This window comes from Elephantulus edwardii, unplaced genomic scaffold, assembly GCF_000299155.1.
Source record: "Elephantulus edwardii isolate Elephantulus edwardi_28Jun2011 unplaced genomic scaffold, EleEdw1.0 scaffold00062, whole genome shotgun sequence".
Lineage (NCBI taxonomy): Eukaryota > Metazoa > Chordata > Mammalia > Macroscelidea > Macroscelididae > Elephantulus > Elephantulus edwardii.
The window spans coordinates 14,285,991-14,310,341 of record NW_006399812.1 but is presented as its reverse complement, the minus strand read 5'-3'; the positions used below and the strand labels follow the sequence as shown (position 1 = coordinate 14,310,341).

The 24,351-nt window shown below is 41.3% G+C and overlaps 1 protein-coding gene across 1 annotated transcript in view; it reads right to left on the bottom strand.

The window, feature by feature from the left end:
- DPY19L3 (dpy-19-like 3 (C. elegans)) overlaps nt 1–20,667 on the bottom strand; it is a 104,222-nt gene extending 83,555 nt beyond the window's left edge. Inside the window, exons 1-2 of the mRNA XM_006887832.1 lie at nt 20,565–20,667; nt 16,004–16,137 (exon numbers count right to left, since the gene is read on the bottom strand). Coding sequence (XP_006887894.1) covers nt 16,004–16,137; nt 20,565–20,667 — 237 coding nt within the window. The remainder of the gene's footprint in view (nt 1–16,003; nt 16,138–20,564) is intronic.
- Between the last annotated feature and the right edge of the window lie 3,684 nt (nt 20,668–24,351).

Sequence of the window (24,351 nt, the reverse complement as noted above, 5' to 3'; positions counted from 1 at the left end):
CTGGGAAAACACTTTGCAGTCCAGAGGGGAGCAAATGACAGGAAAATATCTTCTAACAGAGTAAGAAGGCAAGCAGCTGTAACCCAAGACCACCAGTAAGGTGATAAAGCGTTCTCCCTTCCCCCCTTTATATCTACGCCCCTGTTCAGCATGAAGAAGCCAGAGAGTCAGCATCCAATTCCCAAATCAAGAAGACATTTGGTTTAATTAGTATTGGAAAATGCTTGTCATTCCTCTGTAGCTTCTGGTCCCCACTGGACCCTCATCATTTCCTTCACCTGCTCCCCCCACCGACCAAACTGTGCAGCTCTGCAACTGCATCCTGGCCCATCCTCACCCTTCTGCCCCCAACCCTCACCTCCTTGTATCCCCAATATGTTTTTCCCAATAAAAAAATATTTTAAAAAAGGGCAGCAAACAATAAATATCGTAGAGGATGAGAAGAGGTGGGAACCCTCATCCATTGTTGGTGGGATAGTAAAATGGTACAACCACTCTGGAAAAGTTTGGAGTTTCTTCAAAACGTTGAACATGGAAACTCCATTTGACCCAGCTATTCCACTACTGGGAATATACCCCAAGGAAATTAAACTAAGACACAAATGGAGATATGTATACCAATTTTCATAGTAACATTATTCACTATTGCAAGAACATAGAAACAGACCAAATGTCCAACCACAACTGAATGGACTGAGATACTGTGGTACATTCACACAATGGAATATTACACAGCTCTCAGGAGCAATGGTTTTGAAAAATACTACAATAACTTGGAAGAGACTAGAGAACATTATTCTGAGTTAACTCATTCAGTCTCCTAAGGACAAATACTGCAAAAGCCCATTATTGTAAAATTAGGATAACTAGTAAAACATGTATGGGAGCTCATGGGGGGAAGAGGTTGGAGAGGAGGAATGAGGATGGATAGAAGCAAAACCAGAGGGTAGCAAAGCTTGGGGGGGGAGGAGAAAATGGGAAGGATCTGGGTGAAAAGACAGGATAGTGATGGGCTTGGTCCAATGGTGATTAATTTTGTAAAACATAACGCATGAGAACGATTTTAAGAAAAACAATGTGAATGAAGAATAGTGTGAAACACAATTTATACAGACTTTATAAACAAATCGATAAAATTAAAAAGTGTATTTTCAAAGATAAAAAATCCCACAACCCCAAGCCTCACGAGTGAATAAGCAGCAGGATTCCAGGGAGCATTCCAACTCACACATCATCTCTTCCTTACAGTCCTCCTGGCTGCACTCACCAGCCCAGCTGCTAGGCAGTCTTGCACTTCTAGAAACAGGACAATCCCTTCTGTCTCTGGTGCTGGTGGTGCAGGCCAGGCAGCTGAAATCTCTAGGATGAGCTGCATAAGACCTGGAAGCAGCCTCACCAACAGGACCACCCCCACCACACTTCCCCTCCCATCAAAGGCCAAGCATGCAAAATTCTCATCCGGTTGCTAAAGCAGCCCCCGACTGGCCTGGCCACGGCAACTTTCCTTCAGATTTTACTAGAGTAGGCTTTATGGGGATTTAGCTACAGATAGTACAGGGACTACCCATACATAACAATGTGCTAACACAATGTCTACTTTTCGCAATGTCCTCTTTCACAGACTGTACTGTGAATGTATTGTAAGAGGTAATAGGACTTACTGTAAGAGGTGATAAAATGTATTGTAAGGCTGACAGAATTTGTGGGGACTTTCATGAGAGAAACAGAATTCCTTGAAGTTTTTGTTACAATCCACTAAAGGATGAAACTTACAGAAATGAAGAAGCATAAGGAGAAATATCTGAGGGCGGGGAAAGTAAAGTGTTTGGTTTGGGGCATGCATACTGGATATCCAAATGAAGACGGCCAAGTAGGCAGGTCGATATACACACATGGGGTTCAGGGAGATGTCTGAGCAGAATACGGGTATGGAAGTTAGAAGTAAATCTATGGTATTTAAGGGTATAAACAAGATTTTTCTTAGAAACTGCTGTGGACAAAATCATACCAAATGTGTGATTCCTATAGGAAAGTGTGTAAATTCTGTGTAAGTGAAATAACTGACTCTAAAGGTGATACATTATATGAGAATGCTGTTGTTGCCATTGAGTCAGAACTGATCCATGGCTAGTGAATTTTTGGAGACAGTTAATTGTATGGGAGGAGACCACTCATTTTTCTTCTGTGAAGCTGGTGGATTTGAACTGCATGTTTTTGGAATTCAAACGTAACTTCTTTCATTTATTTATTTTTTTTAATGTGTGTACTGTCAAATCAGAACTGACTGGTGAAGGAGGCGATTGCTCCTCCTTCTTCAGCAGAGCATCTGGTGGATTTGAACCACGCACCTCTGGGATTGCAGTGCAGCTTCTTGACACTAGGCCACCAGAGCTCCTTCTATTGGTGTGCTTTGCTCTGCTGGTATGTTAGAACTAATTTTTATCCCATTTGATGATCTGAATTTTCAGTAAGCATTACATTTCTAATTAATAACTTAAAATTAACTAAAAATTAATAACTTAGTAGGGAGCTCTGGTGGCCTAGTGGCAAGAAGCTGTGCTGCAATCCCAAAGGCGCATGGTTCGAATCCACCAGATGCGCTGCTGGAGATGAAGGAAAAATCTCCTCCTGTTCCAGGTGGATCTGATACAATGGTACACAACAAGGGGCAGGGGGGGTGGGGGGGATACAGATTGAAAAAATGTAAGAACATAAAGAATTCTTAATTTCATCTATTTTAACTCTATAATTAATCAGCATACACATGATTTATTTACTTTGGTTTAACTAAATGAACACAATTAAATGCATAGAAACAATCAGTGTGGTAGAAATCACGAGGGCAGAATCCTGAGGTTCTCTCACAGAGGACAGGGAGCTGAGAGGTATACGGCTGGGGAGTTTTGAATCTCACTCTGGTAGCATACTGCACAGGGAGTTGTGATACTAATCCAAAGGCCACATCTCTACGATGGTCTAAATCCACCAGCAGCTCCAAAGAGAAAGATGAACAATCTTCTCTCATGCAATTTAAAAGCAATGGAGGATCAGCCATAGTTGGTTCCAACTGAACATTAATGTATATGTAGTAATATACATAAAAGGAGGAGATCCAACTGCATTCTTTCACACATGGATATCCAGTAGCCCTAGGACCATGTGCTGAAAGGGCTATTTTTTTTAATCGCTGTATCGTCTTTGTTGCATTATCAACTGATAATAAATCTGAGATTTATTTTTTGACTCAGTTCTTTTCCATTGACCCTTATACCAGAACTACATCCTCCTGACTTTGTTCTTTATTAAGTTTGTCTGGATCCTCTGAGTTTCTACATAAATATTAGCATTAGTTTGTCAATTTCTGCAAAAATCCAGCTGGAATTTTTCCATGGGGGGGAAAAAAGCTGATAAAGCTTTCATGGAATCTACAGATAACTTAGGTAGACTCCCATTTTCACATTAACTTTTCCAATATATGAACATAATATATACTCGGTTAGTATAAAATTAGTATTTTATTCTTTTTCCTGCTATTGTAAATGGAATAGTTCTAATAGCTCAATATCAAGAAGACAATGATTTTCACCACTGTGTCACCTGACAGTACCATTGATAGGTGGAGAAGAGATTCAGGTTCCTAACAGTTACAACTTGCTTGGCTCCACAATTAACACTCCTGACACCAGCAGTCAGGAAATCAAAAGATGAATTGCATTGGGCAAATCTGCTATCAGGGACCTTTCCAGGGTGCTGAGAAGCAACGATGTCAGTCTAGAGACTAAGATGCACCTGATCCAGTCCATGGTCTTCACAATTACTTGCTTTGCATTAGAGAGCTGGATAATAACTAAACATGACAGAAGAAGAATTGATGATTTTGAGTTGTGGTACGCGAGAAGAGTCTTGAACATACACCATGGACCAACCGGAAAACAATCAGGTCTGTCTTGGAAGGGGTGAAACCAAGTTTCTCCTTGGAGGTTAGGATTTTGAAGCTCCTTTTCACATACTTTGGGCAGATGGCCAGGAGGAACCAATCCTTGGAGAAAGACATCACGGTCAGAAGGGTGAAGGGACAGAGGAGGAGAGGAAGACCCTGGATGAGATGGATTGATACAGTAACTAAGGGGATAGGGGTAGGTGAGTCAGAGTCAGTGAGACTGGCTCAGGACAGGGCAGGCTTCAGAGCTATTGCACATAGGGTCACTATGAGTTGCAGGCACATAACAACAACAACAACACTGTTACTGTACAGTTATACAATTGATTTTTGCAACTGGTTTATTACTTCTAAAAGATTTTCCGTGGGTTGCTACATACAAGATCTTACCTCATACAAAAAAATAGTTTTACGTCTTTTACAATTTTGGTAACTTTATTTCATATTCTTGCCAAGTAATTCTGGCTAGAACATCGAGTACAATGTTAAAAACAAGTGATGATAGCAGACATTGTCTTGTTCTTCATTGTAAGAGGAAAAACTTTTTCTCTTTCATCACTACATATAATGATGTTACATTACCTGCGAGTCACAAACAACTTGATCTTTGAGCAGGTTTCGAGAGGCCAAACTGCATGGGAGGAGACTTCCCACATTTCGAATGCAGAGCAGGTGGTGGATTCAAATTGCATGCTTTTGAATTGGCAGCACAGCTTCTTATCACTAGGCCAGGAGAATTCCCTTGTAATGTTAGCAATGAGTTCTTGCTAGATTCTTTGTAAGGTTTAGAAGTTCCTTTCTATTCACAGCTTGAATATTTTTAATCATGCAATAGGAAATTTTGTCAAATGTTTTTTCCAAGATGATCACACGTTTCTGTCCTTTACTTATGTGATGATGCTCATCTGATCTATTCTTGAATTTCTATGAAGAAATGTACAATTTTATAAAATATCTTTTGCATCTCTTTCTAAATAACAGCTTTATTGATATAATTGACATATAAAATCCACCTACTTAAAATATATAATAGCTTTGTGTATTGTTATACTGTCATCATCACAATCAATGTGAAAAAAATGCATCTTTTGAAGTGCTAAAATGGTGAACAAGTATATTACTCTATTTCTCATTTTCCTTGCATCCCTGCGTAAATGTTGCTTATTCATGGTGTTACGTGCTTCTAATGTGCTACTGGACTCCATTTATTAATATTAGTAACATAAGAAATTAAAAACCCTTTAATACTAATGTAGTTCTTCTTGTATATCCTGTGGGGTTTGTTTCATACTTGGCCTCAATTTTAAATAGCTACATTCTGGGAGTATTTTATGCATAAAACACATGACTTGAGTTTTGCTTTGTGGTCCAAAGTTCTTATTTTAATAGCAAAGCCTACTTGCATTTATTTACATAAAATGTCTGGAAATATATGAATGAGCACCTTTTGTGTCATTCTTTTGAGGGCACATCTTTCACTACATGATCTGTGTCTGATTTGCTTTCTCTGTATATATTGTGTTTTCTTTTGAGAAATTTACATTTTTTTGGGTGTACTGTATTAATGTCATTTAAAAAACCCCAACCTCCCCCCACACCCCCTCGGATTCATCGCTGTTGAGTTGGACTGACTCATGGCTGACTCTCCAGCAGCTTTTCAGAAACTGTAAACAACATGGGCAGAAACTGCTCCTCTTTCTCCAGCGGAGCAGCTGGTAGATTTGAACAGCCTGAAGTTTAGCTGGCGGTGCAACTTCTTAGCCACTGCTACCTAACAGAACTTTTTACTTAAAAGAATAATACTTTTTCCTTCCCATAGTAAGTCATACTGAAGCAACACTGAAGAAATCTAGGGGGAAAATCCTGAATGATGCAGGAAGTATTAAAAGATACAAGGGATATACACTGTCACTGTACTTAACAGACTGACACAGAACTATCTGAGAAGGTAGCACATGCTGAAATGATCAAGAATCAATAGGGGGGAAAAAAGAAGTTCAAGCTGTGGCAAAAAATAAGGCCTCTGCAAGAATTGATGGACTATCAGCTGACAAGTTTCAACAGACAGATGCAGCCTTGGATGTGCTCCATAATCTATATCAAGAAATTTGGAAGATGGCTATCTGGCTAACTGACAAGAGGCGATTCATATTTGTTCTCATTCCCAAGAAAGGTGACCCAACATAATGTGGAGGCAGAATGAAAGAGATCAATATTTTCTCCTATTCCCCCCCCAAAAGTGATCAACCAGAACATCAAAATTATTGAGCAATATGGTTAATACTGCATGCAAGTAAAATTTTGCTAAAGTCTATTAAAAAAAAATGGCTGCAATTTCCAGACAGTCAAGCTGGAGTTAGGAGAGGGCATGGAAGAAGGGATATTGTTACTGATGCCAAATGAATCTTAGCTGAAAGCAGAGAATATCAGAAAGATGTTTGCACTTTATTGACAATGAAAAGGCATTTGATAGTGTGGATCATAACTATAGCTAACAGAGAGAATGGGAATCCCAGAACTCTTAATTGTGCTCATGAGAAATCTATACCTAGATCAAGTAGCTTTTTTCAGAACAGAACAATGGAACATTGTATGGTATAAAATCAGGAAAGGTGCCCTTCTCCATACCTATTCAATCTATATGCTCAGCAAACCATTTGAGAAGCTGAACTTTATGAAGAAGAATGAGGGATTAAGATTGGAAGAAGACTCATCAACAACCTGAGTTCTGCAGATGACAAAATCTTGCTTGTAAAAAGCATACAGGATCTACAACACATTTGCTGCTGAATATCAAAAACTACAGCATTCAATAGGGATTTTATCTTAACAATAAAAAACAAAACAAAAACAAAAATTCTCACCACTGGACCAATAGGCAACATGACAGATGAAGAAAAGGATGATGCTGTCAGTGATTTCATTTTATTTGCATCCACATCAACAGCTAGGCAGCAGCAGTAAAGAAATCAAAGGAAAACTCTGCTGTCAAAGGACCTCTCTGCCAAATGCTAAAGAGCAACGATGTCCATTTAAGGACTAAAGTGTGCTGGATCCAGGCCATGGTCTTCTCAATTACTTCCTAAGCACCTGAAAGTTGGACAATAAATAAGGATGACAGAAAGAGAACTGATACTTTTGTGCTGTGGTGTGGGAGAATACTAAGTATCGAACAGACTGCCAAAAGAACAAACAAAACCAGGTGCTCTTTAGAGGCAAGAATGGTGAAATTGTTTCACATTCTTGTGAGCATGTTGTCAGAAGTGGAACAAGCTGGGAAAGGTGGAGGCTCAGAGAAGGTGATCCTTAACAAGATGGACCAAGAGTGTCTGTAACAACAGGTTCAAGCATATCAAAGATCACGAGGATGGCACAGGATAGAGTAAGGTTCAAGCACCACGAGGATGGCACAGGATAGAGTAAGGTTCAGATGGCTTGTTCACGGGGTTGCTATGAGTCATGGTGGTCTTGGTGACATCAAATGACAACATTGTATGACTATACTGTTTTCCTAGACAGTTTTTTCTTCTGTATCTACTAGTTTAACTTGGTTTCAGAGAAGACTTTCTTACTTCTAGCCATAAAAGCTGTCATTTGCATCCTTTTCCTTTTTTAACTCATTATATTCTTAATGTACTGTTAAAAGTTTATAACATTTCTGTTTATATAGCCTTAGTTTGACAGTTAAGTTTGAAGTTTACAATCAGTCTTTCTGCAAGTCTTTCCTGTTTTTGCATTTATCTCTTTAATAAATTAATTTCTCTTTGCCAATTTCAAGTATTTATACATAACACACACAAACACAAATATTCTTCTCAAGATAAAAATACTTTGTATGGTACTTTCATACACGGTAGAGTAACTGGGTTATAGTATGCATATCATCTTCTTTATCTTTAGTAATTAGGAGACGTCATTCACAGCCTTCTCATGCCTAATGGGTAAGAGGCTGCGCTGCCAATCCAAAGGCAGAAGGCTGGAATCCAGCAGACGGTCCTCAGGAGAAAGATGGGAAATCTTTTCCCATGTGATTAACAGCCTCAAAAAACCCTCTAGAGACTTGGTTCCAACTTGATGGCACATAAAAGCAACTCTATCATGGAAGAGCCAGGAGCCATACTGACCTTAGCTTCTTTTCCGTAAAGAAACTCATTAATGCTTTAATAGGTAGCCTAACATTTTGCCTAGATGACTAAGGTTCCTTATTTTTAAGGTCAACAACCTCTAAGAGCTATATCCTTTTATTTTTCTACGTCATTCATTTCTATGAGACCCACTGTGCCTTTTTAACTTTTTTCTTTCTCATGCTTCATTGGTTCACTTTTTTTTTTAGGACAAAAAATGACTTTCACATTAACTTTAATTTCTTTTTTTCCCCATTTCTCTCAACACTCCTCTTGATGTGCTTTCTGGAAATTCTGTCTCTGTGTGTTGCTTCCACTATGACCATATCTGTTGGGGTTGAGTCCTTTAATGCTATTTCTTGACTACATTCTGTCAGGCCGTGCTTCATTTTTTATTAATTATCTTCTTATCTATGACCAGAAAAGGAATATACCTTCTTCCAGCACACCTTTGAACTCACCTTGCACAGAAATATGCTCTATTTTTAAATAAACATCAATTGTTATGTGTTTTACAACCATGGTGACATGTCTGGTCATTTCATATCACTGCTGCAGACATTTTTCGGCTGACTGTGCTTCATCTGGCATTTGTCTTTGTTTTGCTCTTCCCCTTTTTAAGGATAGTTTCATTTTTGAATGTGGCAAGCTCTTACACCAGCTATTTGCAGGAAGTAGGGGAGAGGGCAAGGCCCTCTATGATCCTTAGATGATCATTTCAAGAGTTCTTTAGTCTTTTCCTCATTTCAGTCATCAGAGACAGGCAACATCAAAACAGTTCAGAATACAACTTTTCCCTGTTTGTAGCCACTTAAATTCCATTTCCTACAAATATGGCTCATCCTGTGATTAATTCTATTAGGCTGCCTAATTTATGTCTCCTTCACACCAAGTTGTCTGCAGAAAAGCTTCTGCTAATAGTCTTCATGTCCATCCCCAGGGCTTTAAAAAGGGACTCCTGGCTTGACGTAAGCTCTACTCGAACTCTGGAGAACTATTCTTTGCCAGCTCTCTCTGAAATCTGCACCCTTCAAAGTCCTTGCTCAGCATCTTTCTGCATTTCTTTAAATGTCACTGAATTTGGAAGAGCAGCTCCTCTTCTAGTGTGATTTCAGATTACAGATATCTCTCAGCTTCATCTAAGCTGACATTTGACTATAACCTGGTTTTTATTTTCTGAACTGCTCTTGAGATAATTTAAAGAAAAACAGGAACTGGTATCTTTACCACTTTAAAATGAGAAGTAAGCAATTTTAAGAGGTTAAGTAACTACAAAATGAAAGACAATCCAAGTACTTAGCAACTGGAGAACAGAAACATAATGAAATAATGAAGACTCTTAAAAACTCTAAAAAGAATAAATTATACATGACCATTATTTACATATATTTACAAATATTTTATGAAAATAAAGCAGATTATTTAAAAAACTCCCTAGATTTAGGTCACAAATAAGTGAAACAGATTTTACTTCATACAGGTTAAAGACGGGAAGGGAAATATAAAAGGGTTTTTATTAAGGATAAACAAACTCTGAATAACATCATTCACTTAAAAAGCTTCATTATTACAATTTGTCCTTATGTGACAGTTATTTCACTGAGTATAATGCTTTCTAGAATCTCCCACGTGATGTATATGAATGATTATATGCAAACTAATATATTTTCTAAAAACCCTAATAATTGTTACCATATTAGCCATGGGGGGGGGGTGGTGGAGGAGGAAGAAGAAGAAGAAGATCCCTGAGTGACACAAATGGTTGGCACTCAGCTGGTAGTCACAAGGGTGGCTGGCTGAGTGTAGAGGTCCCATCAAAGAAACAGGCCTAGTGATGTCCTGGAAAGATTACAGTCAAGAAAATCCTATGAACAGTTCGACCTTGTAAAGTGGGCTCTTAAGCCCAAACACCACAAACAAAACAAAACAAAAATATATTTAAGATTATAAAAATTGTTACTAAAGAATCAACTGAACAAACCATTAAGAACACAATGCTTTGGCTCCCCACTTACAAATGCTATTTCTCAAAACTGTATCCTGTTCTAGTTCCAACTCAAGCCTTTCAGACTGCCCAGGTGCTCCCTCCTTCCTTCACCCCCAAGAGGTCAACTGTATTACAGAGAGATGTTATCTTACTTAGCAGAAGGGTAAAAGTGTGAGCTTTGCACTGTTTGCTTCCTTTAGAACTAAGGACAGCATAAATGCAGGCTGGATTTAAAAAGAAAATTCTGAGTTAAAATGTTTATGCTCTGAAGACAGATAAAACTGAATAGGACTAAAATGCACCCCAAATAGTGCCAAATACATAACAGACATTCAATAAAGGGCATTTCAAAAAAATTTTAAGATTACTGCAAATTCTTAGCAAATAACACAATGCAGGGAACATAAATAAGACTATTCATGGTCATGGGAGAGTTACTTTGGCATTGTAACTATAGATACTCATATCTAGTGTACATTGCTGTGGGAATAGACCCTGAAGTATTCAAAGATGATATGCTTCAGCTTTCTAGATTATCTTCTTCCTTCAAACTAAGAGTTACTTAAAGACCTGTATAAAATAATGGTCTCTGGAAGCTTATAGGCAACTGAAGAGTCTAGAGACCTTTAGTTATAAAGAAATTCTAGCCAGTGAACATAATTCTCATGACTAGACTGTCTGCCATAAAGAAGACGTTAACTTTCCTCATATAAAGAAGTTAAAAGATGTCCCTAAATGAGTCAAAGATTTAGGCCATTAAAAAACTAACAGCAGTTTCAGGTAGAAATGCATGCCTGATATTAAACATGATAGATGCCATTATTGCATTCTTTTATCAGTGAAAGAAAAGCTTTGACACAATTGAACTCTGAAAAAAAAAAAAGACTATTCAGGGAAAAAATTAACTAAAAAAGAAAAAAAGCTGAACAATACTACATATCACTTTTTATGGCATTTAAAACCTTTACCTTTCAGGCCACTGCTTCAGAGTTTACACTTTTGAAATACTACCACATACAATAAACACCGGAAGCATCATTTTGACTGTGTAAATTCAATGATCTTTGCAATCACTTGCTATGCCTCAGAGAGCTGGACAATAAATAGCAAGGACAGAAGGAGAATAGATGCCTTTGAGCTGTGGTGTTGTAGAAGAGTATCAAATATACCATGGACTGCTAAGAGAACAAATAGGTTCATCCTAGAGAGGGTGAGACCAGGCTGCTTCTCGGAGGCAATGATTCTGAAGCTTTGTCTGACATATTTTGGACATGTTGCAAGGAGGGATCGTCCTTGGAGAGGGACATCATACGTGGGAAAGTGGAGGGACAGCACAGGAGAGGAAGACCCTCAGTGAGATGGATAGATTCAGTTACCAGGGTAATCTGGGTAGGTGTGTTGGAGACAATGAGATTGGCACAGGATAGAGCAGGGTTTAGGACTGTTGTACATAGGGTCACTATGAGTCGCAGGTGACTCAATAGCACGTAACAACAACAACAACAAATTCAATGTGTGCCTTGGCTATATTTTATAAGATTTTTATGCTCTGAATAATTAGAATTCATTCAACGAATCAAAAATAATGTATTTTCATAAAAAACTAGGCTAGAATCTAAGGTGTGCCTAATCTAGGCCGTGGTCTTCACAATTACTTGCTATGCATCAAAAAGCTGGACAATGACTAAGGATGACAGAAAAATTGATGCCCTTGGGTTGTGGTGCTGGAGAAGGGTCCTGAACATACCATGGACCACCAAGAAAACAAATAGGTCTGTCTTGGAGAGGGTGAAACCAAGTTTCTCGTTGGAAACTAGGATTTTGAAGCTCCTTTTCACATACCTTGGGCATGTGGCCAGGAGGGACCAGTACTTGGAGAAGGGCATCATGCTCAGAAGGGTGGTGGGGCGATGCAGGAGAGGAAGACCCAGGATGAGACAGATTGATACAGTAACTGGGGCAATGGGGTAGGTCTGTCAGAATCAGTGAGACTGGCTCAGGACAGGGCAGGGTTCAGAGCTGCTGTACACAGGGTCGCAGGTGACTCAAGAGGACATAACAACAACAACAACAACATAACTCACAAGTAAAAAAGGCAAATAGATTTATCATTCTCAGATATTACTATAATTCTTCTAACTGGATGTAGAATAAATTAGTGGAATGGATATATTTATGAAGACACATAAACTGACAATGAGCTTTTCCTTTGCCTTTTACACAAAGCCTTTAATCAGTAATTTTCAATTGTTTCTTCATAGAAAGTATAAAATACAATTTTAAATTCTATTCGTAGGTGCACATTTCATGGGCTCAACAGCAATGGGACTACTGTATCTGGCAGTCAGTGTATGGCCGTCACAGTGCACGGGATAGCAGAAGTCTAATAACCTAAGCTAAAAATAAGACAAACATCTCTACAGAGGTAATGCCGGGCCTGAGAGGTGGTTAATATATCAGAGGTTTTCCTTCTGTGAAACAGAGGGGGAGAAGGACATTTTATGAGTTACTGCTTAAAGAAAAATCAGTAAGATGGAGCTTAATTATAAGCTACAGGGGGCAGGGTGGTAGGCGGTGGTGGTGGTGGAGGATATGCCTGCTTCTAAGCTTCTCCCAGATGGCATGTGAGGTACAGAGAGAAACTGGCATCAGCTCTTTCTCTTCTTACCCTACCCGGTCCTAAAAAGCCTCACCCACAGATCTATATGCAGGTAACATGAAATGTCTCCTTCCAAAACAGATGGAACTCTGGTCTTCAAAAAGCCTAGTTCCTTTACTATGTTTCAAAAGTGACTCACTAAACACACTCAAGCCCAAACACCATTTCCTGCTTTGCTCTCTGGAGCTGTTCCTCCCATCATGTTTGTTATCACAGTGAATGGCATGTCCACCCACTCTGACAATTAGTCCTTCTCAACTACCCTCCACACAACCAGTAAAGCAATCTGTCCTTTTAAAGTCTATCTCTTAAAAAACTGCTACTTTAGTCCACTTCTCTCCAACTCCTGCCCAGCCTACAAAGTGCTATACGATCTGGCTTTTTTCCTTTTCTCCATGCCTCTTCAGTGCTCATCAAGCTTGGGACACACGTGTTTTCTCTCTTTTACTCAACATGCCAAGTTTATTCTTACCTTACTATTTTTGTCTCTTCAGAATGTTCTACTAAGTCTTAGCTCTTCAGCAGACTTAAATTCATATAAAATTCCATGCTGTATTCCCAGGGTTTAGGATAATGTCTGGCACACAGTAGGTCTTCAGTAAATGATTGAAGGAATAAACAAATTTCCACTGGTGCAACCTAAATTTGTTGCCCTCACCCACCATACCTTTGAGCTGGCACTGATTCACCACTGACCCTCCAGTGGGTTTTCTGAGGCTGTAAATCCCATGGGCAGAGACTGCCTATCTCTCCTCCATGGAGCCAATGGTAGATCTGAACCCCTAGAAAGGCGTAGCCTTGGGTTAGTAGTGCGACTCCTTGTGGACAATGCCAGGGGCCATGCACTCAGCTGTGACTGACAGCAACCTATGGGCAGCGGAACGAAGCCCCAACCTGATCCTGCAGCGTCCTCTACTTAACTGCATTATCCCATCAGTTTCCTCTTGTAGTATTTTTTCTCTCCTTAAAAATCATGTTTTACAATGTAGCCAGAGTAATTTTAATACCAATATGGTGGCATCACTGCTATTCAATATATCACTACTACACTCTGAGGAAGTTCTATCATTCACTGGGTTTTAAACCATTTCATTTTGGTTCCATCATGACAGAGGAAACAAAACTGTGAGACTAATTTTTAAAATGGGAAGAAGTATGCATTCACACTCCGCTAGAAACCTCATTTCACTCCTAGAAAACAAGGGTAGAAGCAGCACCACATAACCTATGTCCTAACTGGCAGAGTTAGAAACAACAGTACCTTGTTCAAACATGGTGGCCAATCACACTGCTCTGAATGGGTGTATTTCACAGCCCTGGCAACAGTCAGTCCCCTTTCCTGCATAGAGTTCTTGAAGGGGCTCACTCTAACTCAACTCTCCCAGCCTATGGCATCAGTTTGTAATTCTCCCCATTCCAGTTACTGCCCCAGTAAATCCACAGTTTGCAAATTTGGGTCTGTTCTGATTTTCCTGCATCAGTATAACTGACCCAGTTGGAATGAGTCTGATGCCTTGGTGACTCAGAAAATATAATCTTTCATTATCTGGCCTCTGTTTACCAGTCCTGTTTCCCTCCCCATACAGTCTCCAACCAAATGGAGTTTATATACTGCCAACACTTCAAACATTCAAGGCTGTCTTGCCTCTTGAACTTCCTGCACATTTAATTGGTCTGGTCGTCTTCAATTCTCTTTTATCATCACTTCCTTTAGATAACCTTTCCTAAGTCTTAAAGGATTAAGTCAGAATGCCTTTCCTATGCTTTCCCACAAACTACCCTGTGTCTTGAGTTTTCCCACATATATGCTGGTTTTTGCAGAAGGATGGGAAATCTCCTCCCATGAGATTAAATGCCTCTGAAAACCTGAAGAGAGGGACAGCTGTGGGTCAGTCCTCACTCGCTGGTGCACAACACACACTGGTTTTGGATTTCCTGCCTACTAGGCTGTGTCCTTCCTGAGCACAGAACCTTACCTTATTTGGGGATATTGTTACCACTGAGCACAGTGCTAGTGACAAATACTATAACCCAACCACTGCAGTCAAGTGGATTTTAATTCCTGGCAAGCCTCCACTGGGCTTCTGAGGCTGTGAATCTTGATAGCAGGAGATGGGGTTAAAAAGTGTTGGTGAACTTTACCTTTTCAAGCAATGAAATTATCAGAAACCTTGGTTAGTACAGAAAGGCACCGTGGACCAAAACCAAAGGATAATAACACATACAGTGCCTTGATGAAGTGATACACTAGTTCTGAAAACAATGAGAAGAAGGATTCCAGAAACTATCAGTGGAAAAGAGAAATGGAGACCAAACAACTCTCAAGTAAGGTGAAAACAAAGAAATGTGTAAAGTCATAAACCCTTTGAGAATCTGAGGGAAACTAGGGCTCCTTTCCCCAAAGAAAGGCATGTGTTTGTGGGTGAACATATCTGTAAAAACATCTGCATATAATATTACAAAGTCAGGCACCTTGAAGTCTACTTATGAACCCAGATTAACACCATAGTATAAAGTAGCAGCTTTATCTATTTTTTTTACTGTAACTCATAGAAAAAACATTACAATGTAATTGTGAGTCATCAGCACACAGTTGTTTCTGAGTTGAATTTGGCTCATGGCAATATAAGAAGACAGAAAAACTGCCTTGTTGGGTTTCCTAAGAGCCCTGGTAGTGTAGTTGTTAAGTGCTTGGCTACTAACTGAAAGAAGGGTGGTATGAACCCACTAGCCACTTTGGGGGAGGAAAGATATGGCATTTGCTTCCTTAAAGATTTATAGCTTCTAAAGCTTTAAATCTACTTTCTCCTATAGTGGTCACTGTGAGTTGAAACTGACTTGATGGAAATGAGGCTTACAGGAGATTAAAAGGTCTTTTCTCCCCTGGAGTGGCTGGTGGGTTTGAACCAATGACATTTTGGTTAGTAGGCAAGTGCTTAATGATGGTACCAAAAGAAACTATTTCATAAAACAATCTCAACTTACCATGACAGTAGAGTATGGTCATGTTTTCTCTCCTCTTTGATTTCAAGGAAAAAGGTTAGCCTTTGATTTACTGTACTAACTTAACAATGTGCAGTTTGAAAATTACTATAGCATAACTGCTCGATAATTTGAATAAGTTAATAATAAACAGAAAACTTATTTTATTATAAATATTATTGTTTTATTTTAAAATAAGATTGGATTCTTCATGGCACTTGATGCACTTTTTTTCATTAATCTACATGGCTAACCACTGGAAGTACGGATAAGGAAATCACAATCACATGACAATCATAGAAACTGCGTACCTTAATGTTAGAAAACCATAAGTCATTTTCATGTAAGGTGGCAAGATAGACTGATGTGAGCAGTCCAATACAAAGGGCAATAGTTCCGCCAATTGCAAATGACAGAATCTTCCATAATCTTTTGCTGGTACCACCTTTTGGAAAAATCAAACAGATAAGAGAATGAAGTCAGTAAAGGATTCAGAATCCTGTAACTCTACTTCAGACTAACAGGTATGCCACGTCTCAGTTCTTTGTCCTTGGTCAAGGTTTCCTTGTCCCCAAAAAGATAAGAGTCCCTTTTCTTGGGCTCCACAGATCTCTTTTCTTAGTTTTATTCATTTTACTCCATTCTTCCCATATTCACTTGTCCATTTTGCCATCCAGAAAATGTGGTTTCTGATGAGAAGTATTGTATATTATGAATCTTTAACATTTAAGCCCTACATCTAGCACAGTTAAACAATTAGAGCTTAACTATTAAGTTTGTTAGAGAAATAAATGAATGTAGGATGTTTGTCCTTTAGATGCTCTATTTACAATTTGTAGTTATGAAGAAAAACTACCACAAAACTTAAAAGAAAAACAACAACAAACCCCCAAAACTACAGGAAAACCAACCTATAACATGTTTGCTGTTATTGTTGTTATGTCCCGTTGAGTCGCTTGCAACTCATAGCGACCCTATGTACAACAGCCCTAAACCCTGTTCTATCCTGTGCCAACCTCATTGCCTCTGACACACCCACCCCGATTACCCCAGTCACTGAATCAATCCACCTCATAGAGGGCCTTCCCCTCCTGCGCTGTCCCTCTAACTTCCCAAGCATGATGTCCCTCTCCAAGGGAGACATGAATTAAAAGAACGAATTATAGTACGTGCAAGAACGTTTACCATATCCTGGGGCATATGATAACTATTTCCAGGACAATAAAAAAATTTAAATATTCCATTGCCATTGCTGAGTTGATTCGACTCCCAGTGTCTGCTCATCAGGTTTTAGAGGCTGTAAATCTTGATGGAAGGGCACTGCTCATTTTTCTCCTGGAGTGTTGGATTGACCTGAACCACTGAACTTTCAGTTAGCAGTCTAATATGTTACATACTATGCCACCAGGGATTCTGTTATACTCTAGTAGGAAAATAACTACGGGCATGAGCCGAAAAGAAACATGGATAATAAATGGGTGACTCAATGCTAGCGAGTCAGAGCTGACAAAGAAGAGACCCTCAAGTGGGTTTTCACAGGCTGTAAACTGCCCTGGAGGAGACTGACCATATTTCTCCTGTGGAACCAATGGTGGATTCCAACTGCCAGGAGGCACTGTCTTTGGGTTGGTCCCTACAAACTACCCCATGAGAGCTCCTCAATATGACACTGGTGGGGGGGAGTTCAAATTCATTGTTGTCGTTGTTATGTGCCGTCGAGTCATTTGCAACTCATAGCGACCCTATGTACAACAGCCCTAAACCCTGCTCTATCCTGTGCCAAGTGCACTGCCTCTGACACACCCATCCCGATTACCCCAGTCACTGAATCAATCCATCTCATAGAGGGTCTTCCCCTCCTGCGCTGTCCCTCTACTCTACCCAGCATGATGTCCCTCTCCAAAGACCTGTCTCTCCTTACAACATGTCCAAAGTATGTCAGATGAAGCCCCAGAATCCTTGCCTCCAAGGAGTAGCCTGGTTTAACCCTCTCTAGGATGAATCTGTTTGTTTTCTTGGCAGTCCATGGTACATTCAATACTCTTCTCCAGCACCACAGCTCAAAGGCATCAATTTTCCTTCTGTCCTCCCTAGTCATTAGAGTTAAGGAAATGCAAAGCAAAATAATCAAGCACAATTAAAAAAAAAATCTCAGTCAATTTGAAGGAACCCTAGTGGTGTAATGATTAAAGAATCTACCTGCTAATCAAAAGGCTGTCAATTCAAATCCACCAACTGCTCCATGGGAGAAAACGCTAATAGTCTGCTCCTAAGAGTCTTAGAAACCCTACAGGTATTTCTACCCTTAACTACAGGGTGAGTCAGTATGTTTGGTTTGTGAATTTGATAACTTAAAATGCTACTCTGCCTTGGTAATGGTATAAATATTCAACAGTTTTCTCTGTGGAAAAGAGCATGATAATATGGAGCAAACCCTACTTAAATCAACCTACTACATGACCAGTAATTCAAAATCTAGGAATATAACCAAAGAACTAGCTTTAAATGGACATCTGAGCATACATTTATCATAGTGTTCTAAGTGTTAGTAAAATGGAAAAATTATCTAAATACTTAACAACAAAGTATTTGTTAAATCAATTGTGCACCAGTCCCAAAAGAATCCTATGCAGTTGCTGCCAGGGGCCCTCACTAGTTTGTGGCACTGTGGTGGTTTATGTGTCTAGAAGCCTCGTCTTCAGCATTTCAGATGCAAGAAGTGTCAGCCTCCTGGGCAAGCTTCAAGTGGTGCTTCCACACTAAGACAGACTAGCAAGAGAGGCCTGCCAACCCAATTCAGAAATGAGCCACTGAAAACCTGTGAATCACTCCATAACCCTGTTCAGCTCACTTTGAGCAAGTCATCAGGTGAAGCAGAGGGATACTGAGGCTGAGGAAGAGCCTCAATAACATGGCCTGGTACAGCAGACACTTGCCACATTAAAAAACACAAGTGATTTAAAGTAGACACATAAGGACAAAGGTTCATCCTGATGTAAAGCAACTTATGGTGCTAAGTTTGAGATCAATTTGAAGGTAGCTACAAAACTATGCAGTCACTGGCAATACTTTATATGTGTATTTACTGCTTGAGACTCAGTAGTGTCATATGATCCTAATCATATGAAATATCTAGAATTGGCAAAAGTATAGACTAAACTTTATTAGTGGTTACTAAGAGTAGGCGAGCTCTGGAGGCTCAGTGGGAAAGAGTTACACTGCCAACCCAAAGGCAAGTGGGTCAAATCCACCGGCTACTCTGTGGCAGAAAGACAGGAATCTCCTCCAGTGCAACTCCCAGGCTGTGAAAACCACTGGAGGATCAGCTATGACTTGACAGCACGTAACAACAACAACAATGGGAGAGACAGAAAAAATGGGAGCAACTGTCTGAGGGTGGTGGGGAGCAGAGTTTCTGCTAAGGGTGATAGAAAAATATGGAAAAGGGTAGTGATGATGGTGGCACAGTATGATAAATGCAATTAATGCCACTGAATTATGCACGCAAAACTGGTGAAATGGTAACATGTTTTATTACATACATGGTACAATAAATGTTTTTAAAAACATATTTACTGACTTATGACAGGTTCTTATTTGAATAAGAGGAAAATATAACAAGTTACAAACAGTAGGATCCCAATTTTGTTAAACTACATATGCATGCTTGCGGGTATATACGTGCAGAGAACAAATAGGCATTTACCATGGAAAGATAATCAAAGTGTCACTAGTGGCTGCCTCATGATGGATGAGTTGCGGGAGTTCTTTTTCCTTCCCTTTTGCTTCTCCTCAGCTCTCTGATATGAATACATGCTGCTCTGAACAACCCCCAAAGTTACGTGTTACTTAAAAAGAAAATAAACTTGGATTTACAGGCATGCTGTTAGGCGCCTTCGCATAGAACTGACTCCCATAGAGACCTTAAAACAGATCAAAACCTTGCCTGGCCGTCATATCGTACTTGCTATGCCCATCTATAACTGCTAATAACAGGGTTGGATGGTATGACTCACCCCCCAATACAGGTTAATGAAACTGTTTCTCCCAATTACTAACTCTGGCTAAAAAGAATATGGTTGCAATTAAGGTAAATTTTGTCAGATATCCAAAATAGTCTGATGGGTATAAGAATTTTGAGTCTTACTTTAAAAATCTTGGCAAGCGTACTTAAAAATTAACTCAAGAGATAGAAGTTGGTGATTAATACCATTGGATGTATACCTTAGCACATTTTCAGTATTACATTAACAGTTTACCAAATTCCTAATACTTTTCTCACTAAAAGATACAAAGGAGAAAAATGTCACGAATTTGACCATAAGTAATGAAAAGGGAGCTCTGGAGGCTCAGTAGTAAGGAAGCATGCCACCAATATAAAGGCACAAGGTTCAAATCACCAGCTGGGCGGGGGGAGAAACACCGGCAATCTCCTCTCATGTGATTTATTAACTCTGGAGGATCAGTTCTGACTCTTCGGTACACAACAAAAACTTTGATTACTTCAAGGAAATGAAAAATTAACCCAAGACAAGGTTGCCAAATGGAAACATTGTATATACTGGAGAAAAATGAAAAGAAGGTTAGCATCTGAAGAATGGGGAAAACATCAACCTGGGAGTATAAAAATCCAGATGGGCAAAGGCAGATGAGAGACCACTGAGAGACAAGGTATTCAAATCAAAACTCTTCTTTCTTGGAATCTGAACTGTAAACTCAAAACAATTACAAAACTGAAACATCGGGCACTAGAACAAAGTTTCCCCAACTTTTAAGTTTTACCACTTTTTTTCTTATGCTACTGGCAAGTGATATTTTAATGTGTGTGAAATAAAAGCAATCCCAAATGCTGCTTCAGTTTAAATCTCTTACCAGATGGCAATTTGTTTTCCAACTTCCCATTTTCTTCTTGTGCTGGATGATCCTCACAAACGTCTGTGGCCTTTATTCCTTTTCTTTGCCGAATGGACATCATGTCAAAGGCTTACATGCATTGTTCTTCCAACCTCCCCTACAAGCAACATGGAAACAAAGTGTCCATCTTCATGTCAGTGCCTTCACTTCCTGGCACTGGGCTCCTGGATTTATTTGTGCTGTTCTCCCTTGCTTAACATGCCCTCCCATTTCTCCATCCAAATCTTAGCCAGCCTTTAAAGTGAAACAATACATAACCCAAATATTTAACACATACATGAAGCAAGCACCTGTTGTGTGGCAGTTACTTCTACTACTGGTAGCAACAGGGACAAGTCCCCACCCTTGTTCTTCTCCCCATCCCTCTATTACCTGCTGGTCTGTTTCCTTTCTGAACCACAGCCGTTACCAGGTAATTTGTCACACCATTTATAGAGCTTTATGCAACTGTAAGGGGAGCTCTGGTGGCAGAGTCCACCGAGAGTGTGTGCTAGTAGATAGATGGTTGGTGGTTCAAATCCACCACCTGCTCCAAGGGAGAAAGATGGGCAATCAATCTTCTCCTGGGTGATTTGCAGCCTCAGAAACAATGGAGGATCAGCTTTTTACAAGTGGGTTCCAAGGCAATGAAGTTGTTTTCTTGCTTTAAAGCAACTAGAGGAGAGGCTGTTCTTTGGGAAGGGACATCACGCTTGGGAAGGTGGAGGATCAGCAAGGGATTCCTCCAACAAGATGGACTGCACAATGACTGCAGCGCTGCGCTCAGGGGTGTCAGAGATAATGAAGAAGGCACAGGGTAGGACAGGGTTCAGGTCTGTTGATTATAGGGTCGCTCTGAGTCATGCTCGACTCAACAGCACCTAACAATAACATTATGAACAATAATAGTTAATACTATACTGTGGGCAACAGCAGGTTTTGTTATCTCCCACAGAAGTGGCCACACACAGGGAAGTGGTCAATAATAGCAAATCTGGAGCAGCCTGGTTTTGAAGATTTAAATCTGAGTTTTCATAAGTGTTTTCTTTCTTTCTTTTTTAACAATCCATACTGCAAGCCTGAGGATTATGCCTGGTGGTGATGCCAATCAGGCAGCCTGAGCAACAGTGGGAGTAACCGCAGGGAGCAGGAGCTGGGTTTGGAAGCAGCTTGTGGGAGGCAGGGGAGTGGTGGTTGAGATAGCTGGTTACCGGCCCCCGGAACATCTTGTTTCCTTGGATAAAGATTTACCAATTATTAGTTAAATACAGATCCGCAGCTTGACCCAATTGTTTGGACACTTTATTAATTACAAAAGGTAAACACTTTACTACATATATAGATGAGAACAAACAGGCCAACACCATACACAGTTCATTGTGGGAGGGAAAGCTGACACGGGGCAGCTATGATGCCTTCAGGCGCTGAAAATTAATAAGGGGTAGTGAAAGGAAGCAAAGTGTCAGCAAGGTGGTGTGATCTTTTAACCAGATTACCTATTTTTAGAGTAAACCCTTAGTAAGGAGAGACGAGTTCTTAAAATCCACACTTCACACACGCCGATCAAGTTAAGACAGAAACTCTATAAATATTTAAGTGCCAATTATGTGTCATGCAATGCTAATCCTATAAACTGTAGAAGTTCCTCCTCCAAAGGAAAAAGAATGCTATCTTAACTGTTTGCATAGAGAATAAAAGCAATCACTCCGTTAACAAGAATGACTACTACGCACTGCTCCACTGCTCGGCTCCTGGGCGCCGCGGGGCACTCAGTTCAGCTCACCTCCTCACCACACCTGCAGCACCTGCCATTCTCGGCAGTCCCCGGGGCGGGCATGTGTCTGACAAGTTCGGTCGCTTGCACCAGGTCACTAGTATATAAACGGCCCCGCGGGGATTCGAACCCAGGCCCTCCGGCCATCCGCGCCGCCAACAGCGGAGAATTCGTTTGAGCCCCTGACACCTCGTTTCGCCGCTGAAATCTGTCCCACACCAAGAGCCCCGAGTCCCGATGCGCGCGCCTCCCCTTCTGTGCGCCACGATGGAGCCGCCAGGCGGGACTTTCGGTCATCAACGCGGATTCTGCGAAACGCCGCTAGGCAGGACGCAGAGTGGAGCCGCTAGCCCAACGGGACATCTGGTGTCCCGCCGCGGAACCCTCGCGCCCGCGCGCCCCCTGCGCCGCCCGCGGCCCGACGCGCAGTCACAGACCTGCGGCCCCTCAGCCGTCCTCGCGCGCGGCTCCCGGGCGGAGAGGCCAGCCGGCCAAGAAGGCAGTGAGGACCCGGGGAGGCGGGACCCCAATCACCTCCCTTTCCGCGTCGCACAGCAGCCTGTAACGCGCCGCGGGAAAGGGAGGACCGGCTACCAGCGGAGCTTTGTGCAACACCGTGGAAATGGGAGGTTAGGGGGGGCGTCAGCAGCCCCAGGGAAGGGGCGCGCCAAAGAGGCAGGGCTGCTCTGGGCGCTCCCATAGGCTCTGCGAGCCGTCCGTCAAGGTGAGGGCCCGCCCCCTCCCGGGGCGCCCCTCCCTGTCTCGTGCAGCGCCGGCCGGAAGGAAGAGCCGCACTTCCGCTCTCGGGTGCTCGCGCCGCTTTGCCCGGCGTCCTGGATTTTCGGTTAGCGCTCCCGCGCTCCCGGCTGTTGCTGCAGTCCCCGCGGTTTGGGGGCTGTCCAGGCCCAGGCAGACGTCCATCAGCGCCAAGCCACAGCGACAGGTGGGAATTGGGGCAAGAGGTTCCGGGCTGCTTCAGCGAAGGGTGGCCCAGCTCGAGCAGAGGGAGGCTCGGTCCCAGGGCGGTGCCAAGGGCTTGAAAGTGGGCCATCCTAAGAGCCACGGAAGATCTGAAGTCGCGGGATGATCTGTTCTATTAAAAAACAGAAGAACCAGAACCCTTCCTGCCTCTCCACTACTGTATACTCGTGTGCTAGGACTTGTAAAGGATTCAGGGAGGGCACTCGGACGAAAGCTGTATGGCCAGTCGGCTGCCGCCCAGCTTTTGGCGCTGCCGAGTCTGGCGCGCCCCCTCGCTGGAACTTGGCAGTTAATCTGCTGCTGATCTGGGCTTGGAAGTAATTGTTTCTTCTTACAGTTTTCTTAATACTTTTGGAGGCGCTTCCATCGTCTAATTAGGTTGTTACACTGTGAAAAGCAGTAAATAAAACGTTTTAGTTCTTCACACCCTTTGAGTGAAAATACACTCTAAAAGTAAAATGATGTTGCTATGTGTCATCAAGTCACCTGTGACTCACAGCGGCCTCATGTGCAACCGCTCTGAACCCTATCCTATCGTGGGCGAGTCTTGCTCCAACATACCTACCCCCATCACCTCAATTTCTGTGTCAGTCCATCGCATCCCGGGGTCTTCCTCTCCTGCGCTCTCCCTCAACCCTTTCAAGCATGATGTCCTGCTTTAGGAACTGGTGCCGCCTCCTGGCGACATGCCGAAAGTTTGTGAGGAGGAGCTTCAAAATCCTTGCCTTAGAGGAGAAACCTGGTTTCACCCTCTTTAAGACAGACTTGTTTATTCTTTAGATAGTCCATGGTATGTTCAATAGTCTTCTCCAGCACAACTCAATGGCATTTGTTCTTAGGTCATCATAAGTCGTTGTCCAGCTCTGTAATACATAGCAAGTAATTGCGAAGACCATGGCCTGAATCAGATCTGCCCTAGTCCCTAGACTGACATCATTGCTGTTTAGCACTATGGTGAGATTCCCTGACGGCAGACTTCCCCAATACAATTCATCTTTTGATTTCCTACCT